General features: G+C 41.2%; 2 protein-coding genes across 4 annotated transcripts in view; one reads left to right on the top strand and one right to left on the bottom strand.

Moving 5' to 3' along the window:
* The window catches only part of cabp4 (calcium binding protein 4), a gene marked incomplete at its 3' end in the record, with an annotated part of 34504 nt that extends 25050 nt beyond the window's left edge, over positions 1-9454 (top strand). For 2 of the 3 annotated variants that reach the window (XM_080880671.1, XM_080880672.1), the window contains 3 exons: positions 3821-3930; positions 6287-6434; positions 8658-9454. In XM_080880671.1, the coding sequence (XP_080736797.1) occupies positions 3821-3930; positions 6287-6434; positions 8658-8686 (287 nt within the window). Of the gene's footprint in view, positions 1-3820; positions 3931-6286; positions 6488-8657 lie in introns of those variants that run through there. The other variant, XM_080880670.1, reaches the window with a different exon arrangement.
* On the bottom strand, positions 9283-21468 carry lonrf1 (LON peptidase N-terminal domain and ring finger 1). The gene is made up of 12 exons (XM_080880669.1): positions 20717-21468; positions 18214-18332; positions 17202-17324; positions 14942-15136; positions 14604-14817; positions 14408-14510; positions 14167-14281; positions 13943-14064; positions 13683-13841; positions 13274-13436; positions 13011-13163; positions 9283-11223 (listed from the first exon to the last, which is right to left on the bottom strand). Exons 1-12 carry the CDS (start codon positions 21324-21326, stop codon positions 11065-11067), a joined length of 2235 nt encoding a protein of 744 aa, XP_080736795.1. The 5' UTR covers positions 21327-21468; the 3' UTR covers positions 9283-11064.
* Between the last annotated feature and the right edge of the window lie 760 nt (positions 21469-22228).

The raw sequence follows: 22228 nt of genomic DNA on the forward strand, positions 1-22228 counted from the left end.
AGACAGCTGCTTCACAAGGGTAAAGCCAGTCAGCCAAAAAATATACTTTACCTTGAGGCAAGCATGAAAATCCTTTACCAACCCGAAAATCAGAGAATTAATTGCTAAAAGTAGGTTTTATGTAAAAATCCAGCCCCTGCTATTGTGGTAGGCAGCGGTTTTATCCATTAGCCTCATGATTCAGCATCATTTAGAGCGTTTTCCATCCGGTCAGTTTGTTGTGATTCTCTCTCTCAGCAGACTCAGAGTACTGATTAAATTTTTGAACCACAAAATGACCATGTGGCTTTATTGAAAGAGCCTTTTCCGTCCAACAAGATCCAGATAATGAAAGAAGGCAAAGCCTACTGGTCCACACTATCAAATAAGCCTGTCTCTTGTCGAACTAATAACACGAGCTATCCCACTGTATCAGTCTGTTTTGATATTTACCATGGAGAGCAATCAAACTGGCTGAGGAAGTCAACAGAGTGAGCACACGAGGCTGAACACACAGCAGCATCCATGCACTGAGGATGTTCGTAAAAATTTTCATAACTTAAATTACGTTAGGCCAGCTATACACTTATGTAAATATTGTGGTCTCTGGGAAAAATACATTGGACAGCTACAGCTTTGTATCCAGGTCTCTTAAAACAGTTTTGGATTGGTTGATAGCGTGGGTCTCATTTCTCTAAGCTCAACCAGTCTTGCTTCTTTTATCTAAGAAATACTGAAAAAGGTCAAATAAATACTATTGGCTAATAACTTGGAACTCTTGGTAAATTCTATTAGAAAATTTCCTCCTGTCTCTTTTATTGTAATTCAGTCTTTACCTGCATTGCCAAGTCCTTCTTTGTCTGTCTTCAACTGGTCCAAAATGCAGGAGCAAAGCCCCAAACAAAAACTAGCCAGCACTGATCCCTTTCAGTTCAGTATTTTCAACCCAGAATCCTCGCATACAAGGTCTTGATTAATCAGGCCCCATCTTATCTTAAAGATCTCGTTATATCATATCACCCTAGTGAGCGCTTTGCTTGTGGTTCCTTGGATATTTAAAAGTAGAATGGGAGGCAGACCCCTCAGGCCCGTTTTCTGTGGAACCAGCTCCCAGTTTGGATATGGGAGACAGAAATGCTTCCTATGTTTAAGATTCGATTTAAAACTTTACTTTTTAATAAAGCATATAGTTAGGGGTGGATCAGGTGACCCTGAACCCTTGTTCTTGTGCCCTGTCTTCCTCCCCTCTTGGCTCTGTTGGAGGTTTCTTTCTGTTAAAAGGGAGTTTTTCCTTCCTACTGTTGCCAAAGCGTTTACTCATAGCGGGTTGTTGGTTATTGTTTGTCTCCAATATTGTCGGGTCTTTACTTAACAGTGCAACAGCTTGAGAAGACTGTTGTTGTGATGTGGCGCTTTATGAATAAAACTAAATTGAATTGTGTTCATTTTTAATTTTTATGACATGATTTTCCATATGAAGGGCTCCATGCGCAGGCTCTTGTGTACAAAGCAGACCTGTCCCTGATCGTCTGATCATCTGACTCAGTTCAACGTTCTTATTTTAAATCCAGAGGCGTCCACGCCTTTGAGGTTGCACCACCTAAACTGTAACACATGCTCCCTCAACCTGTCAGGTCAGTTAAATGTTTAATAAAATAAATCTTTTTTCTTTTTCAGACATTTGTGGGAAAACGTTTTTTATAGAACTTATAGCTCTTTTATAGGTTATTTCTCCTCCCATTATTTCTGGCTATAGTTCTTATCTAATGGAAGTGTGGTTGTACAAATGAAGGGAACACTGAGACAATATATACATGCACAGAGGATATTGAGATAACAGGCAACAGATGTGGAGATGGCTGAAAATTAACCACAGACTAATGAGAAACGGGGAGCAAAACTGAACATAACGCACACGAGACACAGGCTACCAAAACAAAACAGGACGTAACAGAACATGGGCTGGACTCTGACACAGACACGTAAACAAATACAGAGAGAACAGCATCAGGGACAGGAGACAGGACTGGCACTGAGACCTGGACAAAGACACGCGAGCTTTTTGCAGACAGAAGACAAAAACCCAGACCTCAGACAGATGGCAAAACTGAGACGAGACTGGAACAGACTGAACAAAAAAGGGAACAAACCAGGAAGCGTGACTAGATAGAGCAGGGGTGTCGAACTCCAGGCCTCGAGGGCCGGTGTCCTGCAGGTTTTAGATAACATCCTGGGTCAACACACCTGAATCAAATGATAAGTTCATTGACAGGCCTCTGGAGAACTTCATCACATGTTGAGGGCGTAATTTAGCCTTTAAATCAGCTGTGTTGGATCAAGGACACATCTAAAACCTGCAGGACACCGGCCCTCGAGGCCTGGAGTTCGACACCTGTGAGATAGACTATATAGTGCCAAATCACAACAACTGCCAACTTAAGGTAAGGGCACTACAATAATGCAGAGAAAAAAAAAACCAAATTAGATGAACCCCTATGAGCAGGAACTTGGTGATAGTCAGAAGACAGGACACTGAAGCATGCTACTGCTGGTATAGAAGATTAAAATGAGTTTGGCTGAAATGTATGTCTGTAATTGGCTTACAGTGCTAAAGCCAAGTTTCCAGTCTCTCTCCGTGTGGATTTTTTTTATTTTTTGAAACTGCCATACATGGAGAAGTATCCTGTAGGAGCTTTAGCTTTGTTTGAACAAGTTATTTCCCTTTCACTCAACATCAGACTCCAGTCCATAGACCAGCCATAAGTGAAAATTACAGCAAATGTCCACTTTTCACTAGAAACTGGGGGTGAACCTAGCACCAGGTGGTCATCTAATCAGAGCAGGTGATGAGGACTAATGCTGGTTTTAAATGGGACATGCTTTCCAAATGTGCACCATCTTTGGCAGGCTGGTCAGTCAGGTCAGCCTAAAACAGAGCTAAATGAAGACTGATTTTAAGTTAAAGCCACCGAGTCTCTAGCAGCGGGCCTTAAAGCCAAACACATTGCCCAAAAAAATCGACTAAGTATGATATCTAGAAAAAAGTCACCAAAATTCTCACAGGATGTTGATCAATAAATATTTCATGTGCCCGTAACACCTACACTGTTAAAAAAATGAAATGTGCCAAATGGGAGAGGGTCTGGAGAAGCCGGGGAGAACATTATAGTCCCGGTAAAGTTGTTCAGCATGACCAGTTTGGTGGTGGGTCAGTGATGGTCTGGTGACACATATGCATCGAGGGACGCACAGACCTCTACAGGCACCAGCACCCTGACTACCATTAGGTATCAGAATGACATCCTTAGACCAATTTTAGACTGGTGGAGTGGGTCCCATCGTTCCTCCTCCGACAATGCCTGACTTTGTGGCGAGAGTATGCAGGCAGTTCCTGGAGCATGAACGAGTTGATACCATTAACTGGTACCCATATTTGGCTAACCTAAATCCATTTGAATACCCCTGGGACTGCTTCAGTCTGTTTTAGTCCATCCAGCAATGAAATTTGGTCAAAATGGACTAGCTTGCCACGTCATGTTTCTACTTTGATTCTTGGGCTGTCTGGATGTGGGTTGATCATTTTCATTTCCAGCAAACGATGTGGCATCCTTTCATTCCTAACACATCACCCAGTCTGTGTCAGTATAGATATCCAGCATGATTTTCTTCCCCTTTGATCTGATGTATTTTCAAAATGTTCCTTCCTCGTTCCCAGCTTTTTTAAACAGTGTATGTGCACCATAGCCTCACAAGGAAAGCGCACAAAGTAACTCTTGACAGTCTTTCTGTGCATATCTCCGAATGTGTGTGTACACGTGAATGTGTGTGTGTCTTTCTACAGGGGGTGGTCATGTAGACTTTGATGATTTCTGTGAGCTAATGGGGCCGAGGATGGTGGCTGAGACAGCTCATATGGTCGGGCTGAAAGAGCTCCGCTGTGCCTTCAAACAGGTAAAAAGGTCTCCAGCCAGAAAGTGTAAAAAAATATTCCTTTAAGCAAATAAATTAGACCCAGTACTGACAGTTTTTTGAAGTGTGCGACCTTTCTTTAAAGATTGCCAAGAACTGTGTGACTCTTACCTGTAATAGAGGCTGAGGGAAGAGGGCTTTCTATGTAAGAATACAGAAGAAAAGGGAGAAAGAAAAGTATTTCTATCGATGAGATTTTCAGGCAGTCTGGTTTGCACTGTCCAGAGACCCACAGCTTATACTCTAAATACACTTCTTCATGCCACCTGTAATTGTTCTCAGCGGAGTTGCCTTGAAATGCTGCGGTGCCTCGTTGACATGGGAAATATTTATTGAGTCGTTTCCTTTGACACGAACACAGAAGCAGGTACAACAGCAGCTCAGGGCCCTCGTGTGACGTCGGTTGTGGCCGAGCAAAACAAACGCGATGATGTTGATGATGTTATTTGTAAGCACAGCTTTGCACACCTGGATTCATCCCATTACCACATTACAGAATGATAGGTTTTTAATGGGTACCACAAAACAGACAGCACTGATAATGTGCTCTTAATGATTTCAACTGAGAACACATCAGAGTGTACATCAGGCCACTGAGATTCATTTATCTGTGTTGTAAATTTAGCCTCCTGGTTTGTTTTTTTTCTCACTCTTTTTTCTCTGTTATGAAAAGCAAGAGAGAAATTGGATATGAGCTACATTCAAATGCCAAATAACATATAGTTTGCAGCCAAGCCCATAACATTTTGGACAACGATATAATTCTTGTAGTTTTGCCTCCCAAATCTCTTGAATTTACCAAAAGTATTGTATTAATTCTTTATGAGTTAAAGACATTTTTAGTGATAGTTCCCCCATTTTCAGAGGCTTAAAATTTATCGGTCATTTCATGTCATGACAAATTAAGCAGATTAAAGATCTGGAGTTGATTCCAAATGATTCAGTTATGCTGAAAAATACAAATGTTCTGCAGCACTATATACATATGGACAGTATTAACAGAAATAAATGTAAAATGTACAAATATACAATCTGGTGTAAAAAACTAAATATGTAAATAAATAGTGTTACAACAGTTCGGGTTATTGCACAGTGGTGGTTTTTAGAGGGAAAAGGGAAAATGAAGGGGTGGGACTATGTTATCGGTGCACGTATGAGTTAAGGTTGGTTATGGCCTTTGGGAAGAAACTGTTCTTGAGTCTGCGGAAACTGTTGTTGAGAAACTGTGAGAGAGATGAATGAATGTACTGGGCAGTTCAGTTACAACAAAGACCACAGAAAACAATCAAAGTGGATTATCACAGAATTATTTCAATTATTACAAAAAGCATTCATGACATTCAACCAAGTCAAAAACCCTCTGGAGAAGGTGGATGTGAATGTAAATACACAAAGGTAAAACCCACTGACTCAAGAAAAGAAGGCAAGACTGACATTAAATAACCATCGCTTCAATTTATTTTTGTGCTGTGGGACTTTTATGCATCAAACTGTCATTAAAATCCACAAAACTGCACTGTTAGGGTTAAAAACTGGTTTAAAGTTTGAAGTCTGCACTTTGGACACAGGAGACTCAGGGAGGCTGCAAAGTCATCTTAAACTGGTGATTTGGATGGGCCGGTGGGTCTGTTGTCTCCAGAGGGATGATTTCTAAACGGTTATTGTTATGATTTTGTTAAACTCCTGTGGTTAAACCTCAGACAGATTTTGATGTTTGAATTCAAATCCACTGTCGGTGTATGCAGGGAAAACTGCAAAAATACATATCGTTATCCACTCGTGGGCCCTGGTGTATGTTATGAATGACTCCTCTGTTTCGCCTTTGACTCATTACCATTGCTGCCAGAAACCAGAAATTCCAGCTCTGGTGTTTGAATCAATTTGTGGAGAATAGGACATTAGCTCTCACCTTTTCTGAATACAGAGCTTCAAAACTCAGGCTGAACAAATGAGAAATCATTTCAGCTCATTCTAACTTAGAGTCTCGTCAAAAGCCTTTCTCAACTACTAACTTTTCATGAGTCAGCGCTGAACCATCTGCACATTCAAGCTGTTTTCAAACTCCCAGGGAGCTCACGCAGCCAATCTGCATCCACATACTCGATGCAAAACTCAATTTCGACTTTTATTGTTTCTCTTCTGCTTATTATTCCTTGTATTGTTGTTCTGTATCCAGTGCTTGATTTCATCATTATCTAACAAATTTGTAATTTAATTTTTTCTTTTTGTTCTTTGCGTGGCTTTCAGTTCTCGTCACCTATGGTCTAATTATTCGTCTTTCTTCGCTCATTGCATGTTTGTGCTCCGACCCTCTTGCTCTTAACCCTACCCGCTGCAGTTTGACTGTGATGGCGATGGAAAGATCACACTTGATGAGTTGAGGGAGGGCATGAAAACCCTCCTCGGGGAGAAGCTGAAGAAAGGCGAGCTGGAGGAGATCCTCAGTGACATTGACCTCAACAAAGATGGCAACATTGACTTTGATGGTGAGCGGTTGGGGACTTGTGTGGGAGAGGACAGACTTCAGGCAAAAATATGAAAGGGAATCATTATTTTAAAAGAGATAAAGTGAGTGCAGGGGATGGGTGCGCAGTATCATTATTAGCCAGGGGTACTTGTATGACTTCCGTAGTCAGTGGATTTTCAGGCAGGCTAATCACTTTGTCAACTTATATCAGCTGATACTCCTCTACGTATCTTGCTGGAAAATCTTATGCATTTACATTATTTACATTACCTTATTCTGCTCATAATTGCTGCTTCTGCTGCAACCTCCTTTGCAACCCACCTTCATGTCAGTTTTTAAGCTGTGCCAAATTCGGCTTCCCATCAGGGTCTCATCTACACAGTTTTCACAATAAAGTAACATCTACTCCTTAAGGCTCCCAAAAACCTGCTCGAATTGGTGCATCAGCATGTAAAACATCCTTTCCCCGTTGCCACTAGGTTGGCTATTTCTAAACATTTCCTCCATAGTGTAGTCATTTACATGTTTGCTTGGCGAATGAAAGGTCAGCTGTTTAATTCCAGTTGGAGACACAAATCCCCCTTTGCGGTTGTGTCAGGAAGGGCTTCTGTATGAAACTCTGCCAAACATGTCAAGCAGCCAAATTATTTAAGCCATATTCAACAACGTGCGTGTTAATTACAGCAAATTAGAGTGCCATGGCAAAGTTGATTGAAATTCACCATGGCAGCACAGAGTCACTGTTTAAGAAAAACTGGAAAGCTTTGCAATTTAGCGTGGCCAAGGACTCAAAAATATGAGGTTAATCCAATTAAATCCCTGGAAGGAGTTTGTTGAAGTATAGCGTGTATAACTGTAATGTAATTCTGGGATCGGGTCATAGCGTATAGCTACAAGTTACTGGATACCCCAAGAACATTTTGTAAAGGGATGTTACACATGTGTCCCAGATTTTATCCATGAAGTTCAAACTATGTGACTATGTGAGAGGAAGAACTTCATTTAAATTTTATAGATGGTGCCATGAAGCCATTTTTGCACCACCCAAGACTTATGAAATATGTAAAGTTTTCACCAGACCTGATGTAATGATGTAATTGATATATGGAGGGAATGCTGTCAAACCTGTGGTAAGGAAGGACATGGTGAACCTAGTTGGAATGGGTCAAATTTGAAAGGGACAGAAGAAGAAAAAAATTGTGCGAAATGGGGTACAAAAGGTTGAGACAGGACAGGAGGGCTGGTTAAGTCAAGGTGAGCTGGCTGGAGCGATCCAATGTAATCAGAGCTGCATTAAGCCGATCAATACACATGCCTGGACACCTGTCACATGCCACATGCAAAGAGTAGACACTGCTGGGCAGCTCAAGGACTCAGCAGAAATCACATTATGCTGCACTCAGATAAACAATTAACTAACACACACATATAAACACGTCCACGTGTGAGCACGTGCAGCACTATCAATACGACGTTTGTGTGAGTGAAATTAGTATGCGGCACACCACAGGCTTAAAGCAAGCTGTGATCCTGTTCGCCTCGTCTCAGGACTCCAATCAATTATGATTGGGGACATATGAACAGGTGTGTCACTCCGTGGATCAATAAGCAGGTGCTCCTCATTATCATCAATTAGCCCCAAGGGCAGCATATTGAGTGTATCTATCCAGTCCTGACACATGTGCAGTATTACTACCAGGCACATGGCCCACAGAGATCTACGGCGCCCATGAGGACAGTGAAAATGATCGTGTTTAGGCTCAAACTGGAGATCTGATTGACTACAACAGAGCTGCTGTTACTAGTAAAAAAACAGTGTTACTAGGTTAATTTGGAATTATGCTTTCCTACCCAGTGATCAATAGTTTCACGCCAATAATAATTGTTTGAAAGCACTTCGGAGGGACAATGGAAACATGGAAGATGTGATCGATCTGCAATCTGCAGCTGGATTTCATTAACAGGAAACGTCAATAGCTGTCTTCATTGACAAGCTAATCCAGATGAATCAATAAGGTCAGCTAAAGAAGTAGTCATAACTCTAAAGTGGGTTTAAAGCAGTTAAAATTCAAAGTACCAAAGCGTACTATCCTGTAAACACTTCAGTGTTTCATAAACCTGGCGAGCACATAAACGTTTTGTGATTACAGTGTCATACGGGCTGAGAACGGCATGACTTTTTGTGATATTAGTGTCATTAGTCCTTATCAGTGGATCTGCTGCTGTCTGTCTCCCCCTGCAGAGTTTGTTATGATGCTTTCTGCACGATGACCTCTGATGGAAGAACACGGAGCATTCAGCACCCAGATTCATCAGCTGCGTGCCATTATTTCTGTCTACTTACTCCTATTGTCCTTTTTCTGTTTTTTTGTGGAATATTGAATTTCACATGGCTGGCTGTGAAAGTGTAATCCACTTAGAGATCTCTTTATATTTTCATAATAAAAGTTTGAGGTTGAATAAGTGCAGTGGGCAGAGGGTGAGTTATGAAACCCTTATTGTATTTGTTAATGCTGCACTGTTGCCCTCTGGTGGCAGAGAAAGAGCTGGTATGATTTCTCATTAAACTGTTTTTACTGTATTTCCTATGGAACTGATACATGAATGGATCATAGCAGGTGTAGCTGTGATGGAAACAGGCAATGCTGCATATGATCTTGTACAATTTAGCAATATTTGCTAAATTAGTTACACAAATCTAAATAAATATTCCTGTAAGAGCAGCTTTTATTTAACAATTTGCATTTTTAGTTATGATGTCAATGTTGCAGAAAAATAATGCTCAGCTGTTCTGTGTGGGAAATCCCCCCCCCCAACAAAAACACCACCACAGCCAATGTTGAAAAAAAAAGTGCATTTATTATTGAAAATTGATAACTTAAAACATCTGAGCAAAAAAAAGCGAGGTCTGTCCAAAAAGCCTTTGTACAAACAGTTTACATACAACTCTACTTGTCCACCCCCTTGGCTTTTCTTAGATATTGTGAACGCCCGGTAGCTCAAATTAATTCTGAAAAAAAAAAAAAAAAAGATATACAATTAAAAATAGTATTCATGCTGTGACCAAAAAATAGGGAATGGTAACCAATGCCAAAACCACAATGCAAAATGGTGTAAGGCATACGCAGTCCTCTGACTGAAGCACTGCAGGTACCATCCTTCTTCCACGCAGACAGAGAGCAGCTTTTAATAAAGAGTAATGCTAACCCAATAGCTGTAGGCATGCTGATTTTACTGGTTTCAATTTGCCATAATATTGCAAGACCCCCTTAGGATTTCAAACACAACTTATGGACACAATGTACACATATTACTTTACTCATAAATTAATTCAGTTTTAACTTAACTCAATGGGAAGCTGGATTGTTTTTTTGTTTTAAAGAAGACACTAAAAGCACTTCAAGAACCGAACCACTGGATCCTGCAGACACACGCTCTAGAGGAATCTTGTGGTCCATGACAAGTATGTGGAAGAAGGAGATTAGGAATTCAAGTTCACTGTGAGCCAACCAGAAAAGAGAAGCCAGGGCCAAACCTGAGGCTGCCAAAGGAAGAAAACATTAGGAACAAAAAAAAAAAAACTTTTCAAGGTCACGTGCTCCTCTTAAACTCAGGTTAGGAGCAACAAAATGCACGAGAAGCTGGAAGAAACATGTATTCTTTCAACAGGTCCTTTGCCGCTCCCTAGAGGCAGAAATGGAAGTGTAATGTAAGAAAAGTGTAATACTTGTATCTGTTTGGTACACGTGCACCAGCTTTTAGTTGCACTTGGTCCGTGCATACATCACTTCACAGTTATTCCTTTAAGTAATCTTGTTTTTACTTTTTTTGGACTTTCAGCATTTAGGATTTTGTTTCACAGAGTCACACCGCCTTTCCTCCAGATAAAAATTTTACAGCTCAGAAACAAATCCAGAGGGAAAAAAAAAGCCTTTCACTGGTCCTATCAGTGTGGAAGCATTTTTGTTGTTGTTTGGGGTTTTTTTTTTTTTTGGGGGGGGGGGTGCAATCTACGAGTCAAAATTGGGGGTCATTATCTCAAAATCTACTTAATAGTCACAAGTTTTAGTCCGTAATTCAAATTTATGAGATACCAGCTCTGCCTGGTATTTTTTTTTCTTTTGTTTTTCCAGTGGCATAATTAAGCTTCCATACATCAAAGACAAAACAAACATACAAAAAACACTTTTCCCCTCAGTTCACTTGCATTAATCCCAAAAAAAGTGATTATGGGATATCCTACTCTGTCACTCAAGAGCAATAACAAGGAAATATTAACCACGTGCTGCAGTAACTTCTCTTGTTCTTGTTTTTCTGCAATTATTCAGGAAATATTTCTGGAAATTGACAATAAAGCAGATGAGAATAGTTTCTGTCTTATTTTTTTTTTTCTAGATCTTTTTTCATAATCACAAACATCAAATGTTTCACTCAAAGTATCCCTGAGGTGGTTTGGCCGTATATGTTAGAGTGAATGACAGCTTTGCACTGATCGAGCCACATACTAGTGGTGGTGGTGGTGGTGATGGGGGGGTCTCTTAGCTGTAACTGATGGGGTGAACTGGCAGTAGGAACGAAAGCAGGTGTTGCTGAAGGGTTCTTCTTTATGTCACTTCAAAGTCCAAAAGCTGTTTGTTTGTAGGGAAGCTCTAGTTGTTGGGGATGCTCTGCAGATATGTGAGGATGTGCTGGATCTTAACCAAACGTTCTTTGAGGGTGGTCATGGACAGGACAGACAGCTGGTATCGAGGGTCGATAGGCAGAACAGCCAGCAGCCACCAGCAGCAGGCTGGACCATTCGGAGTCGCCTGGAAGAAAGGAGGAAGAGTGTAAGCAGCTTTCAAGAAAGCACAAACCTTTGCCGTGAGACAAACTGAGCCCAACTCAGTTGAGGGTCCTGGTACTATGTTTAACATCAATGAACAAGGCAAATGTGATACTCTCATCTGGAGCATGTTGAGAAAATCTCTGAAAACTAGTACTGATAAACAGACAAAACCCAAATTATTACACTCTGAATCTCAAGGATCTGAGCAGAACTGGATGTTGTAGTTTAAATTATAGAAATATTCAGTTTTTTTTTTTATTATTCTGGCTTTGAGAAAAAGCCTTTCCCTTTCTTCCAACCCCAACAGTGCATGCATATTAAATTAAATCCTAATCTTTCATAGAAAGTCTCATAACACAAATGCAGACTATGAGTATTTTGGACTTTTAATGTATTAAGTCAATTATGAGCATGCCAAACCCCCCCAGTAATCAATAACTCCAAAATCTCCTGATCATCTGCCACTTTTATTTATCTATTCGTTTTTTGTTGCTGCAGACATCTCAGAAGTCTAATTAGAAGTGTAATTAAATCCATTCACCCATGAAACTGATTCAAATCAATCTGCTCATAGAGATTTTTAAACTCTGTACCAAGTCAGTGTTTAACTTATTTCTAACTTGGTGCTACATTTATTACTAAACTTCATAGTTTTTCCTTATGTGCAGCTAAATGCAGTACTTAACGTATGACTGTGCCAGAGTCAGGAAGCCTGAGCCAGTTAAAACATTTGCACTTGACACAGTATTAGAAGTGAATGGTCTTTACTATTGTGTGTGCTACAGTTAACTTCAAAGCAAATAATCAGTTTATTTCTCTATAATAATGGAATAAAAGGTCAGTGTCGTGTCTTTGCTAGCATGTGGTAAAGTCTTTTCATGACACTGTTCTGATGCAACAGGGCAGCCAGGATTAGCTATGAAGCACCCTTTAAGCTCTTTAGCCTATATTGTCAATAGACTCCACCCAGTGGGTGTCCAAAGAAGTGAGCTGTAATCCCCTTTAACGCTGCAGGCTGCAAGTAAAAGCTACATCTGAGCGCACACAGCACCTACGTTAAGGTATTAAGATCCCTGACGCAAGCGAGTACGTGGCAATGCGGGTCTCCCAAAAAGGCAAGTGTGTCGAGTTTCAAATGGTCCAGTTTCATATAATAATTTAAAGTCCAAGTGATGCAAGATTTACTGGCTGTGCGCTGTTTCCAAGAAGACGACCGCTGTTGGCAAATTCAGGAGATACAAGTTCTGATAATAATAAATCAACTCTGCTGCCAACTCCCTGCCGTGCAGTATTTTTACAAACTGTTCTGCTGTACAAACAATATAAAGTGACTCACACCATTAATACTTTTCCCCCATATTAACTCCCACTGCAGGGAGGCACACCTCAGCAGAAGTTTAATTATGCAGAAGGTTTCATTTTCCAGCTCACTTATTCTAAATTGACCATGAATTACAAGTCATCCTCTTGTTCATCAAATGCAGTTTTAATTTATAACACACACATGTGCTTGTGTAATCATTGCTGCACTTCAAGACATCAGTGAAGTGCAATATTTTCTGTGTAATATAACAGTAAACACAAAGGACCCACAGAAAGCTTTGCAGTTAAATGCAAACAGCTTACATCCATCTCAATAAGCTCAAGCATTCGATTACCATTTGTTGGTTTATGTGAGATATTTGTAAGTGTGTCAGATACTATTTAATCTGCACAGAGATATTCAGATCTTCACAGATGGAAGTTTGGATATGCTGTGAGACGTACCTGGATGTCAGCTTCTCGTTCTGGCATTGGTCCAAAGTGCTGCAGGATTTGGTTGTGGAAGTGGATCTTGAGGTTCTGGAACCAAACTCGGGCCTGCTCATACACTGCGTCATGCAGCTCTTGTAGTCTTGCTAGTTCTTCACTGTCTTCCACCTGGCAAGCAAAGAATCGTTTGGCCTGGTTAAACTTAAGATACTTGATTTTTCTCCAAGAACAAAAAACAGGATTCCTTCCACCTAAATGACATTCGCTGTGGTTCTTACTCTGCTATCCTCCAAGTGCTCAATATCTGCAGTACTGTAACCGTCTTTCAGTCCTCGGGACAGGACCCGGAAGCGTTTTCCTCCAATAGTGTCCACTACCGAACGCCCATCGGGGAGGAAATGGACACTCCTGATGATCAGCATGCAGCCGTAGTCTGCAAACCTGCAGGAAGGCATATGACTGTTTATTTAGAAAATGTAGCTGAGGTAAATTGTTCTAATGACCCCTGAAGGGCCTTAGGTAATTAATTACATGCAATAACATGTCTACTGACATCTACCAGTCATGAGCAGAAAAATCAATGAAGACTTTGAACAAGTGCTTTCATAACTATCTTCATGTTGCATTAAGACTTTTGTTTAGTGACTTATGCAAACCACAACACAGTGCCTGTGCTTGCATACTTACCCTTTTTCGGGGTCACTGATGCACATCCCAAACTGCCGGGTGCCTGTGTCCATGCAGCGGCGAATCATGAGGCGGTAACGTGGCTCAAACACATGTAGGGGACAAGGCACAGTAGGGTACGCCATGGTACACACAAAGATAGGCACATTCTTTGTCAGGCTGGGGAGAAGGAATTAAAGGGAAACGAGTTTAGGACTTTTCTATGATGTGCATAAAACACTTACTGATAAACATGATGCATGAATGAAAAGGCTGCTCACTCAGAAAGCTCTCTGGTCTCCTCCTGGTGAGTTTTAGTCCTCTCTGCATACTCCCGGCTCAAGTACTGTTTGATCAGCATGTCCAGGAGTATGGTCTCCTTAAATTTCCTAGATGCCAGATACTGAAGCGAGCGGGAGAATGGGTTAATAAAAACAGGAAGCACAGAGCACCTTAAAAAATTAGCAGAACACCAGCACAATTTTGGTAAATTTGTGTCTCTCACCTCTTTGAGACTCTCTTTACAGAGCGGGCACTGGGGCATGTGATCCAAGCAGCGTTCCAGGCAGTTTTTACAGAAGGTGTGGCCGCATGGTGTGCTTACAGGCTCATAAAACAATCTGCATTGGTCACAAAAATCCAACAATCAGCTTGTTGTTCTAGATGTAAGCAGCCAGGCTGTTGAGTCATATCCATGAGCGCTGATGTAAGCCAGCAGTAAATGTGGCGCACAAGGCAGTGCTTACCTCATGCATAGAGAACACTCCAGGTCATTGGAGTCCAGCAGATCCTTGGGAATAATTCTCATTTTAGGTTTGGTGGGGGGGGTTTTGGAGCCTTTTGCCACACCTTAAGACAAGAAGAGGTATTTTAATAAAATTTAATTGAATTCAATTTGGGTTAGAAATTAAAAACAAAACAGCAGAAAGCTGTTCAATGCACCTTGCTTTTTATGCTTGCTACTTCCGCTGTCCACTACACAGGGCTCTATGTCTGACACTGACAACTTCCTCTTCAGGAGGCTTCCTTTGTCCTGGTCCCCCAGTTGAGGAGCAGAGCAAACTCTCTTTAGACCCTCCTCACTACAATTAGAGCTATGCGATCGTAGCGAATGAGCTCGGCTCAAACCAGGTCGCTCCACACTTTCCCAGCGTTTCTACACAATGACACAGGACAGAGGTTAAGAAGATGATGGTGGTTCTTTCACTGGTGTGGCTACAACTGCCATTATTAACAAATTCATTATTAAACTCTGCGATTGAGCTCCATTGTGTTAGTACCTCCTGGTTTTCCAGATGGTGCGCAGAGGCAGCACGGACTTGGTGGAGGTGTTGCCTTTGAACTGGTCTCTGTGGTTGGGCTTGGGTATCTGCCACAAGGGTTTTACTGCGTAAGTGAGTCAGTGTGTTCTGTGTTGTTTCCCTCAGGCCAACCTTCACATTCTCATCACCGGGGGAGAGCAGATCACACAAGATCTGTGAAAGAAATCAGCGTGTTATTGGAATGTCACCTAAAATCATCAATGCCATCCTGGGAAGCTTAGAAAACCTGAAGAAGAAACACTTCTGGGTACTAGAGGACTCAGATAGTGTTAGAGCCGGTGTCCCATATTTGTAAGATTTGCTCATTCAAATTCAAATGAATCATCAAACACTGGCTTTAAACTACATATCGTGCCACACAGGTTGAAGGAATACAGTTAGGTCCATACATTTTTGGATACCGACACACGTAACACGGGCCTAAAGAGCAGACTCTAAGCTTTATTTCAAAGGGTTCAACAAAATACTGTCGTCACCACCAAAGAATTACAGCCACTTTTATACACTGTGAATTTTCTTCTCAGGTTCATGCAATACTCTTTTTTTCACACAGTAATAATATAACAGTTTAATTTTCAGGCCTCAAACATATAGTGTGCAGCGAGGGAAGCATAGACTTATTTGTCCTCTCTGCACAACGGGCTTAATGAGAAAAGAATAAACTACACACTACCATTTGTTCCTTCATTGAAGTGATTTATGTTATGTTCAAAATAAATAATTAATTCCCAGATGTCAGTAAAACAACACTCACAGTTTTAGATTAATCCCAGACTATAAAAACAAAACGTATCAATGAACATCTAAAATTTAAAAGTAGTAGTAGCTTATTGTCTACTACTGACAGAGCCTGAATTATAGATCATTTCACACATGCTTCACTCACTCGTTTTCCTCTACATCATTTTCTCCAACACTGCATATTTTAAAAAATATTTCATCAGAATATTTCCACAGGAAACTACGTGCAGCAAATAGGGCTTGTGATAAAGCTGGTGAAAGTGATGACCCTGCCAGAAATGTGTATGTATCACAACTTCTGTTCTTCATTTTTACCCTTTCACTCTTATTTTAACAGATGTGTAACCATATGCTGAGCGTCATTTCAGTGTTGTCTGAGCTTAGTCATGAAAACGAGGACAGTGGGTGTCATTTTCATATTCATTAATTAGTTGATTGGTACATTTTGGTACTGAGGAGGCTGGTACAACTCGTACAACCTTGGTTTATTGGCTCATGCTGCCGAGCTTCCACGCTGTAGCAGAAAGATGCCTAGTTCACTTCTAATTTCCAAATCAGAAACATGAGAAATTTAGTTAAGATGCCAACACACCCAGTAACCCAAAATGACCAAACGAATCAATTTTTGAAACGCAATTACAGAAAACGCTTGTGTCGGCAGCTGAACACAGACCAGGTTAGGCACATAATGGCGAACTGTCACGCTATGCAGAGAACGAATGTAGTCCTGCATACATTAGTCAGCTGCATGTCACTTATGTAACTACAATACTGTGCTCTGTCTGATCTTTAAGTGGTACTAACGTCATTAGAAGCACAGTCATAAGATCTGACCCACTAACAACTTTTGCAATTCTAAGATGATCCCAGGGAGATCGAAGGAACCAGCAACGTTCATGGTCATGGAAGTACAAACCAAAAGCAATGTCATTTGTGTGCATCCAATGTCCCTCATACAGTCCACAATCATCACCTTGAGTAAAGCACCAACAGTAAATGCTTCATATTTCCATATTTCCAATAGCTTTAATGTCCCATGGCCTATGTAACTAATTTCTTACTTTCTCTTTTCAATTTAAATATATCAGCATCAATGACCAGAATAATAAAACTGTAAAGGACATTTGACAATATAAATCCTATTAAAAACAAAGCAACGCAACAGCTCCTTCCTTTCAGGATGCTTATAAAACCTAATGTCTCTAACATGCTCCCAGTTAAATGAGTAATTCAGTAGTTAAGATTAAGATGTCATTACAAAAGGCGATTACATTAGGGTTGTAATATAATAGCAGATGCTAAATAAACAGACAAATGGCTCTAAAGTAAATAATAAATGAATAAGGAGAAGGAGAGCTTTGTGTTCCCAGCTTAGACACTCGTGCCCTGGACCTAAACTACTTAAAATAGTTAAAACGGTATGAATTCCACTTCATCCCTGGCAGCAGACTCACAGCAGACACCGTAATCCTCTCACCTTTTCCACTTGTCTTTTAGCACAGGGAAAGTCCTCATCAACAGCCAGGCAGTGGAGGAAGACTTGGAGAGACTCGTCCACTTGGCCCATCTCATGCAGCACCAAAGCTTTCCTAAATAAAGCCTGAAAGAAGACGTGCAAATGTGACTCTCAGATAAGCTTCAAAAACACAAGCTAAAGGTGTAGCTTTTTTATATATATATATATATATATATATATATATATATATATATATATATATACATACACACACACACAATGCTTTCAATGCCTGTCAATATGACTATGCATGACATAGATAAAATCACAAAACATGTCGTAGGCATTCGACACAGACGTTTGGTGTCGTGCTTGTGATGTAATAGTCATTAATGTCTGTGACCTTAATCGCTGCATTCTCAGTTGCCATCGAGAAAACCTTGACTGGTCATGACACTCTTTTGTAACATATTTACCCAAAGAGAAGCTCCTTTATGTAACAGTAAAAATAGCAGCCCGCTGTTAAAAGTACGGCCTATAAGCAAACAGTGAGATCGGCAAAAAGTATAATTCACTGGTCACTAATCCAACATAAACCTTGAAAGGTGTTCTATATCAATGTGGATGAATGAATAAACCTTGCTGCTGTAAACTGGTCTGCAATTTACAGGTCATTAGCATATAACGACACTAATGACACAGTTAATGAGGCCGCTCTCTCTCCATCTGTGGGGCTGTGACGGCAGCAGTCTTAAAATACACCTTTTCTAAGTAAAGGCTGGCTGACCGATATATCACAACAGGTGAATGCACATTAGACTCGACTATGCAAAAGGTAGTTGTGTGAGTTCGTCCACTATCCTTAGGGAGTTCTATGCTAACTTACCCAACACCAGTCATTCAACCACATAAATCCCTCAGACTTTTACAAATTTTACAAAGTCATTCTGTTTCTTTATTATTTATTAGTCATGCTTCATTTCTATTTTTAAAGCAGACTACCATATTCCTGCAGTATCACTGAGTGACCTACTTCAGCAGAACAGCTGGATCGGGGACAAACGTTAGTGTCTTCCAAAGCCTGGCGGTACTGTTTCAGACCCATGTACGCCTCCGCTCGAGACAGTCGCGCCACCACCGTCATGTCTGGATCTGCAGAGGACAGGATGAAAAGGAGAGGGGAAAGAAAAACGTTTAATGGCCGGAGGAAATTGCTTAAACCTCAACACTTGCACAAATACAAACCATTCAGTTGCTGCATGATTTGACATGTATGTGACATGCAACGCAGGTTAAACCTCAAGTAATAGCACACACATTATGCAATTAATCAGGACCCTGCATTACATATTAACTGTGTCAATGAATTCTGGGCAAACAGTGTAAAAGGAAAACAAGCTGCAGGAGCCTGCAAGACCAGAGAGATTGGTTGACTTTATGGTTCTGTCCACTGTGGTAGTTTAAATTAAAAAGAAAAAGCACTACAAAACATGACATATGCTTTAAACACAATGACAGGCTTTTTTGAAAGGCAGACTGCTTTGTTGTTGGTATAACAGCTGCCATTAAGGAGGGCCTAAAACAGCTCTAAATATTTCCACCTGTGACAAAGACTAAACATTAAGATGAAGATATATTCCACTGGCTATGTAATCAGCCTGCCTCAGCCTTTTAAAGCAATCTGTCTGCGTGGCAGATGAAGTTTGTTATTTAACTACTGTGTCATCATAAACCACATTGCATACTGTCAGTGCTAATAATGTATTACGTTTCCCTGAGAGAGATTATCTCATTTCTATGGAGCATTTGAGATACTAATTGGAAGGGTAAGGGTAGTTTGTCTTGTCATCGTTACATCAGCGAAGCACCCACTCTGTGTTTGGAACTTTCTATCCTCCCCTCAGGTTGGATGCAAAACTGTGGGTCTGCACTGTCGTAAGCTGGTGCTACGACTGCAATAGCACCTCAGCGGCATCGGTGTAAAGTCCTCTACCCACTGTTGAGTGACAGAAGGGTAATGCTGCTATTATCTTTATGTAACCTTTAATGTGTACAAATCACTGCTTTTGGGACGACCTGAGAGACAATCCAGGAAGAGGGTAATTTCATATTTTGTCATTTGTCATCCGGCACACAGCCCTTCCTTTTAAAATAATTGAAGCAGCAAACGAGAAACAAAAAAAGGAACACACAAATATATGATGTTAATTTGAAAGCAGGTAACTCCAAGCGTCTAATGTAGGGGAGGAAGTGCATTTGGGTTGTATTGATTATTTCTTAATTTATCCTCAGCAAGCTCCATGTTACATCCAGAAAAAACAAACCATTTACCATTTTGGGGGGGGGGGGGGGGGGGGGGGTAAAGTTTTGCTTTAAGTTACTCAAACTATCAAATGCAATTCATTTTTTCTGATTAACTAAGACGTACCTTCAAGTCTGAGTCCCTGGGGGTTCCTGGAACACGTTAACTCTTTCGCTAAACATCCTGATATTGTGCTGCTAATGTCTGAGTAACAGAGGTCAAAAAGGATGCAGCATGTTACATGAGATTAAATCACATGAAGGTCCAAAGCAGTTTTCCAGACCTACTGTCAAGCTGCCAGGCTATAGAACTACTATCCTAATTACTATAACAGCACAAGTTTAATGAATAGACTAGATTTCCTTCGTTGTGTGATTGAAAGTAATCAGAAATTTAGTAATCCGGAAATAAAAAAAGAAGGAAAAGAAAGCCTGTTCTTCTTGTAAGACAGCAGCATACCCACAATGCATCACACTGCTTTACTTTCTATTTTTGTTTTCACGAAGGCAGGGTATGCCATCCTCTGGTCTGTCCTCTTTAACCTGGGAACTCAGTGTACATGCGGGCAGTTTACAGTATGACTAGTTTGTTTTTACCGGACAGAGGAGCATTACTCACTTCAATACACCCACATAGGGGTTTCCTATCGATACTTGCATCTGCACCTGCGAAACTCAATGCCAACAAACCTCCCACATCACTAGCAGGCTAACTTCAAATAAATAAACCAGCCTGGTTTAGTTTTTTTCATTGCATAACTTGCTGCCTTTGCTGGGTGTGTATACGGACCCCCGGCACCTTCTAAGACATTTATGAAACCGTGGTTCGCCCAGACATAACAATTACAAAATACAACCGCCCTCCCCCCATAAGAAGTTACAAAACCTGCTCCAATATGTGTCACGACCTGCCTTACGCAACGTGCACAAAGCGCGCATGCCCATCTTGTGCCATTTCGTAAGCTGGGCCCAGCAGATAGGCAGAGCAAGAGGAGACTGGCGTCAGTATAACACATGAAATTAACTAATTACTACTTAAAAAATATGTTGGTCACCATGTTGTCGCCTCTGAACCCATTGAGGGCAGGGGCCATACACGTATCCCGCTCCCGTCACTACTACACAACGCCGCTTAAGTAATAACACATCCGCACTCCAGTCATGCCTGCTCGGTGAGAGTGCGCAGTAGACACACCTCTCCCGAGTGCACGGCTGGCACTGTTAACGACACTGACCTGACTGAATCACGTCGGTTGCTAGGTCCACGGCTTCTTGGTAGCGTTTTCTTCTACAGAGTGCGTCCACTTCCATTACTTTTTTCGATTTTTCCACCTCCTCCGGGAACCATTTACTTAGTAGTCCGCACAAAATCACGTTCACTTTCTCCTCGCCCCTCACGTGTTCAGTACACAGTTTACATTTGTCAAGCAGCCGTCGCTGTAAGCATCGTTTACAGTATGAATGTCCACAGGCTAAGGTCACGGGTTCACCTAGAAAGCAGTGACAGTTAGGACACTCCAGCACGTCCTCCTCCGCGGAGCTCTCCGCCGCATCCCGGCTACTACGGCCCGACAGCGGCTCTGGCCCGGCCGCTTTCCTCTTAAAGTTGCGGAGGATACAGTCCACGAAAGTGCTGAGCTGCTCGGGCTGCACAGGACTGTACCGCATAGCAGCTGAAAACCAATCAATGGCTTCTCTAAGGCAGTTTTCGGACGCTAGAGCGTTAGCTTTCTGAAGTATAAGTTCATGGTGGTTCTCCTCTTCCGAGACGTTGCCCGAGTCAGCACCGATGAAGAAGGCGCTTCTCTCCCCCAGGGCGTCCGCCGCTTGCGGCTGGAGCGACATATTAGCGTCTAAAAAGATGAGCAATAATATGTTATAGAGACTTACTGCTAACGTGTTTATACATTTTACGGCTGCCGTGGTCCTCAGCGGTATATTGAACGCACTTTCCCATAGATACCCGATTGTTACATAAAAAAAATAATTGTCACGTGAGCAGCAGACTCGTGCCGTGATTGGTCGGGACCTCTCGGTTACAAAACCTGTGCTTGAAAGTTTCATAACTACGGAAGAGACGTAGTAAAGTTGCCAGTGTGCTAAATGTCAACGCTCTAACTGGAACTTCTTAACCCCCCCAAGTCCTTCACAGTCAAATAAAACCAAACAGAAGCCATATTACTGCGAAAGTTTGAGCGGGAGGTTTTGAAACCAGGGGAAATAGGAAACCTACTAAAAGGCATTCATAACTGCTTGTGTAATACGATTTTGTAACACTTTCCCAAGTGTCAGTTTTATGTAATTAATTTCATGCACCTTATGTTTTCCTTGTTCTTTCGACTTTCTCAGTGTAGTTTCATACTTTCATTTGCTGCCGGAAATATTTACTGTTTGGTTTTTTAGAAAGTTTTGCACAGAAAAGCAAAGATCACAACACCCGGTCACTGCTAGGATTACGTCACAGCCATATTATTTATGTAAGGGGAAATTACCTTTCTCCAAAGGTAACAGGGCTTGAGGTCCGGTCTGGGGAGGTGTGTTTTTCTACCCCGGTATGCTTTTACTGCAGTGGCAGTGTGTTTGGGATCATTGTCATACTGATATATGAAGCTGTTGCCAATCAGATGGTTTCCAGATGGTATTGCACAGTGAATCAAAATCTAGCTGAAATACTATTGGTGTTGTTCCAAACCATGACAGCCTTTTTCCCTGTTTCTCTTCCATACGAATGTCTTCTTGACTATCTA

The sequence above is a fragment of the Rhamphochromis sp. 'chilingali' genome, assembly GCF_963969265.1.
Source record: "Rhamphochromis sp. 'chilingali' genome assembly, chromosome: 4".
NCBI classification, from domain to species: domain Eukaryota; kingdom Metazoa; phylum Chordata; class Actinopteri; order Cichliformes; family Cichlidae; genus Rhamphochromis; species Rhamphochromis sp. 'chilingali'.

Excerpts from the sequence above, each read along its gene's own strand:
- lonrf1 (XM_080880669.1), bottom strand. The coding sequence starts at position 21,326 with ATGTCGCTCCAGCCGCAAGCGGCGGACGCCCTGGGGGAGAGAAGCGCC. Across the intron at positions 14,818-14,941 it reads ACCATCTGGAAAACCAGGAG|AAACGCTGGGAAAGTGTGGA; the intron begins GTACTAACACAA and ends GTCATTGTGTAG. Across the intron at positions 13,164-13,273 it reads AGCACTTGGAGGATAGCAGA|GTGGAAGACAGTGAAGAACT; the intron begins GTAAGAACCACA and ends TTTGCTTGCCAG.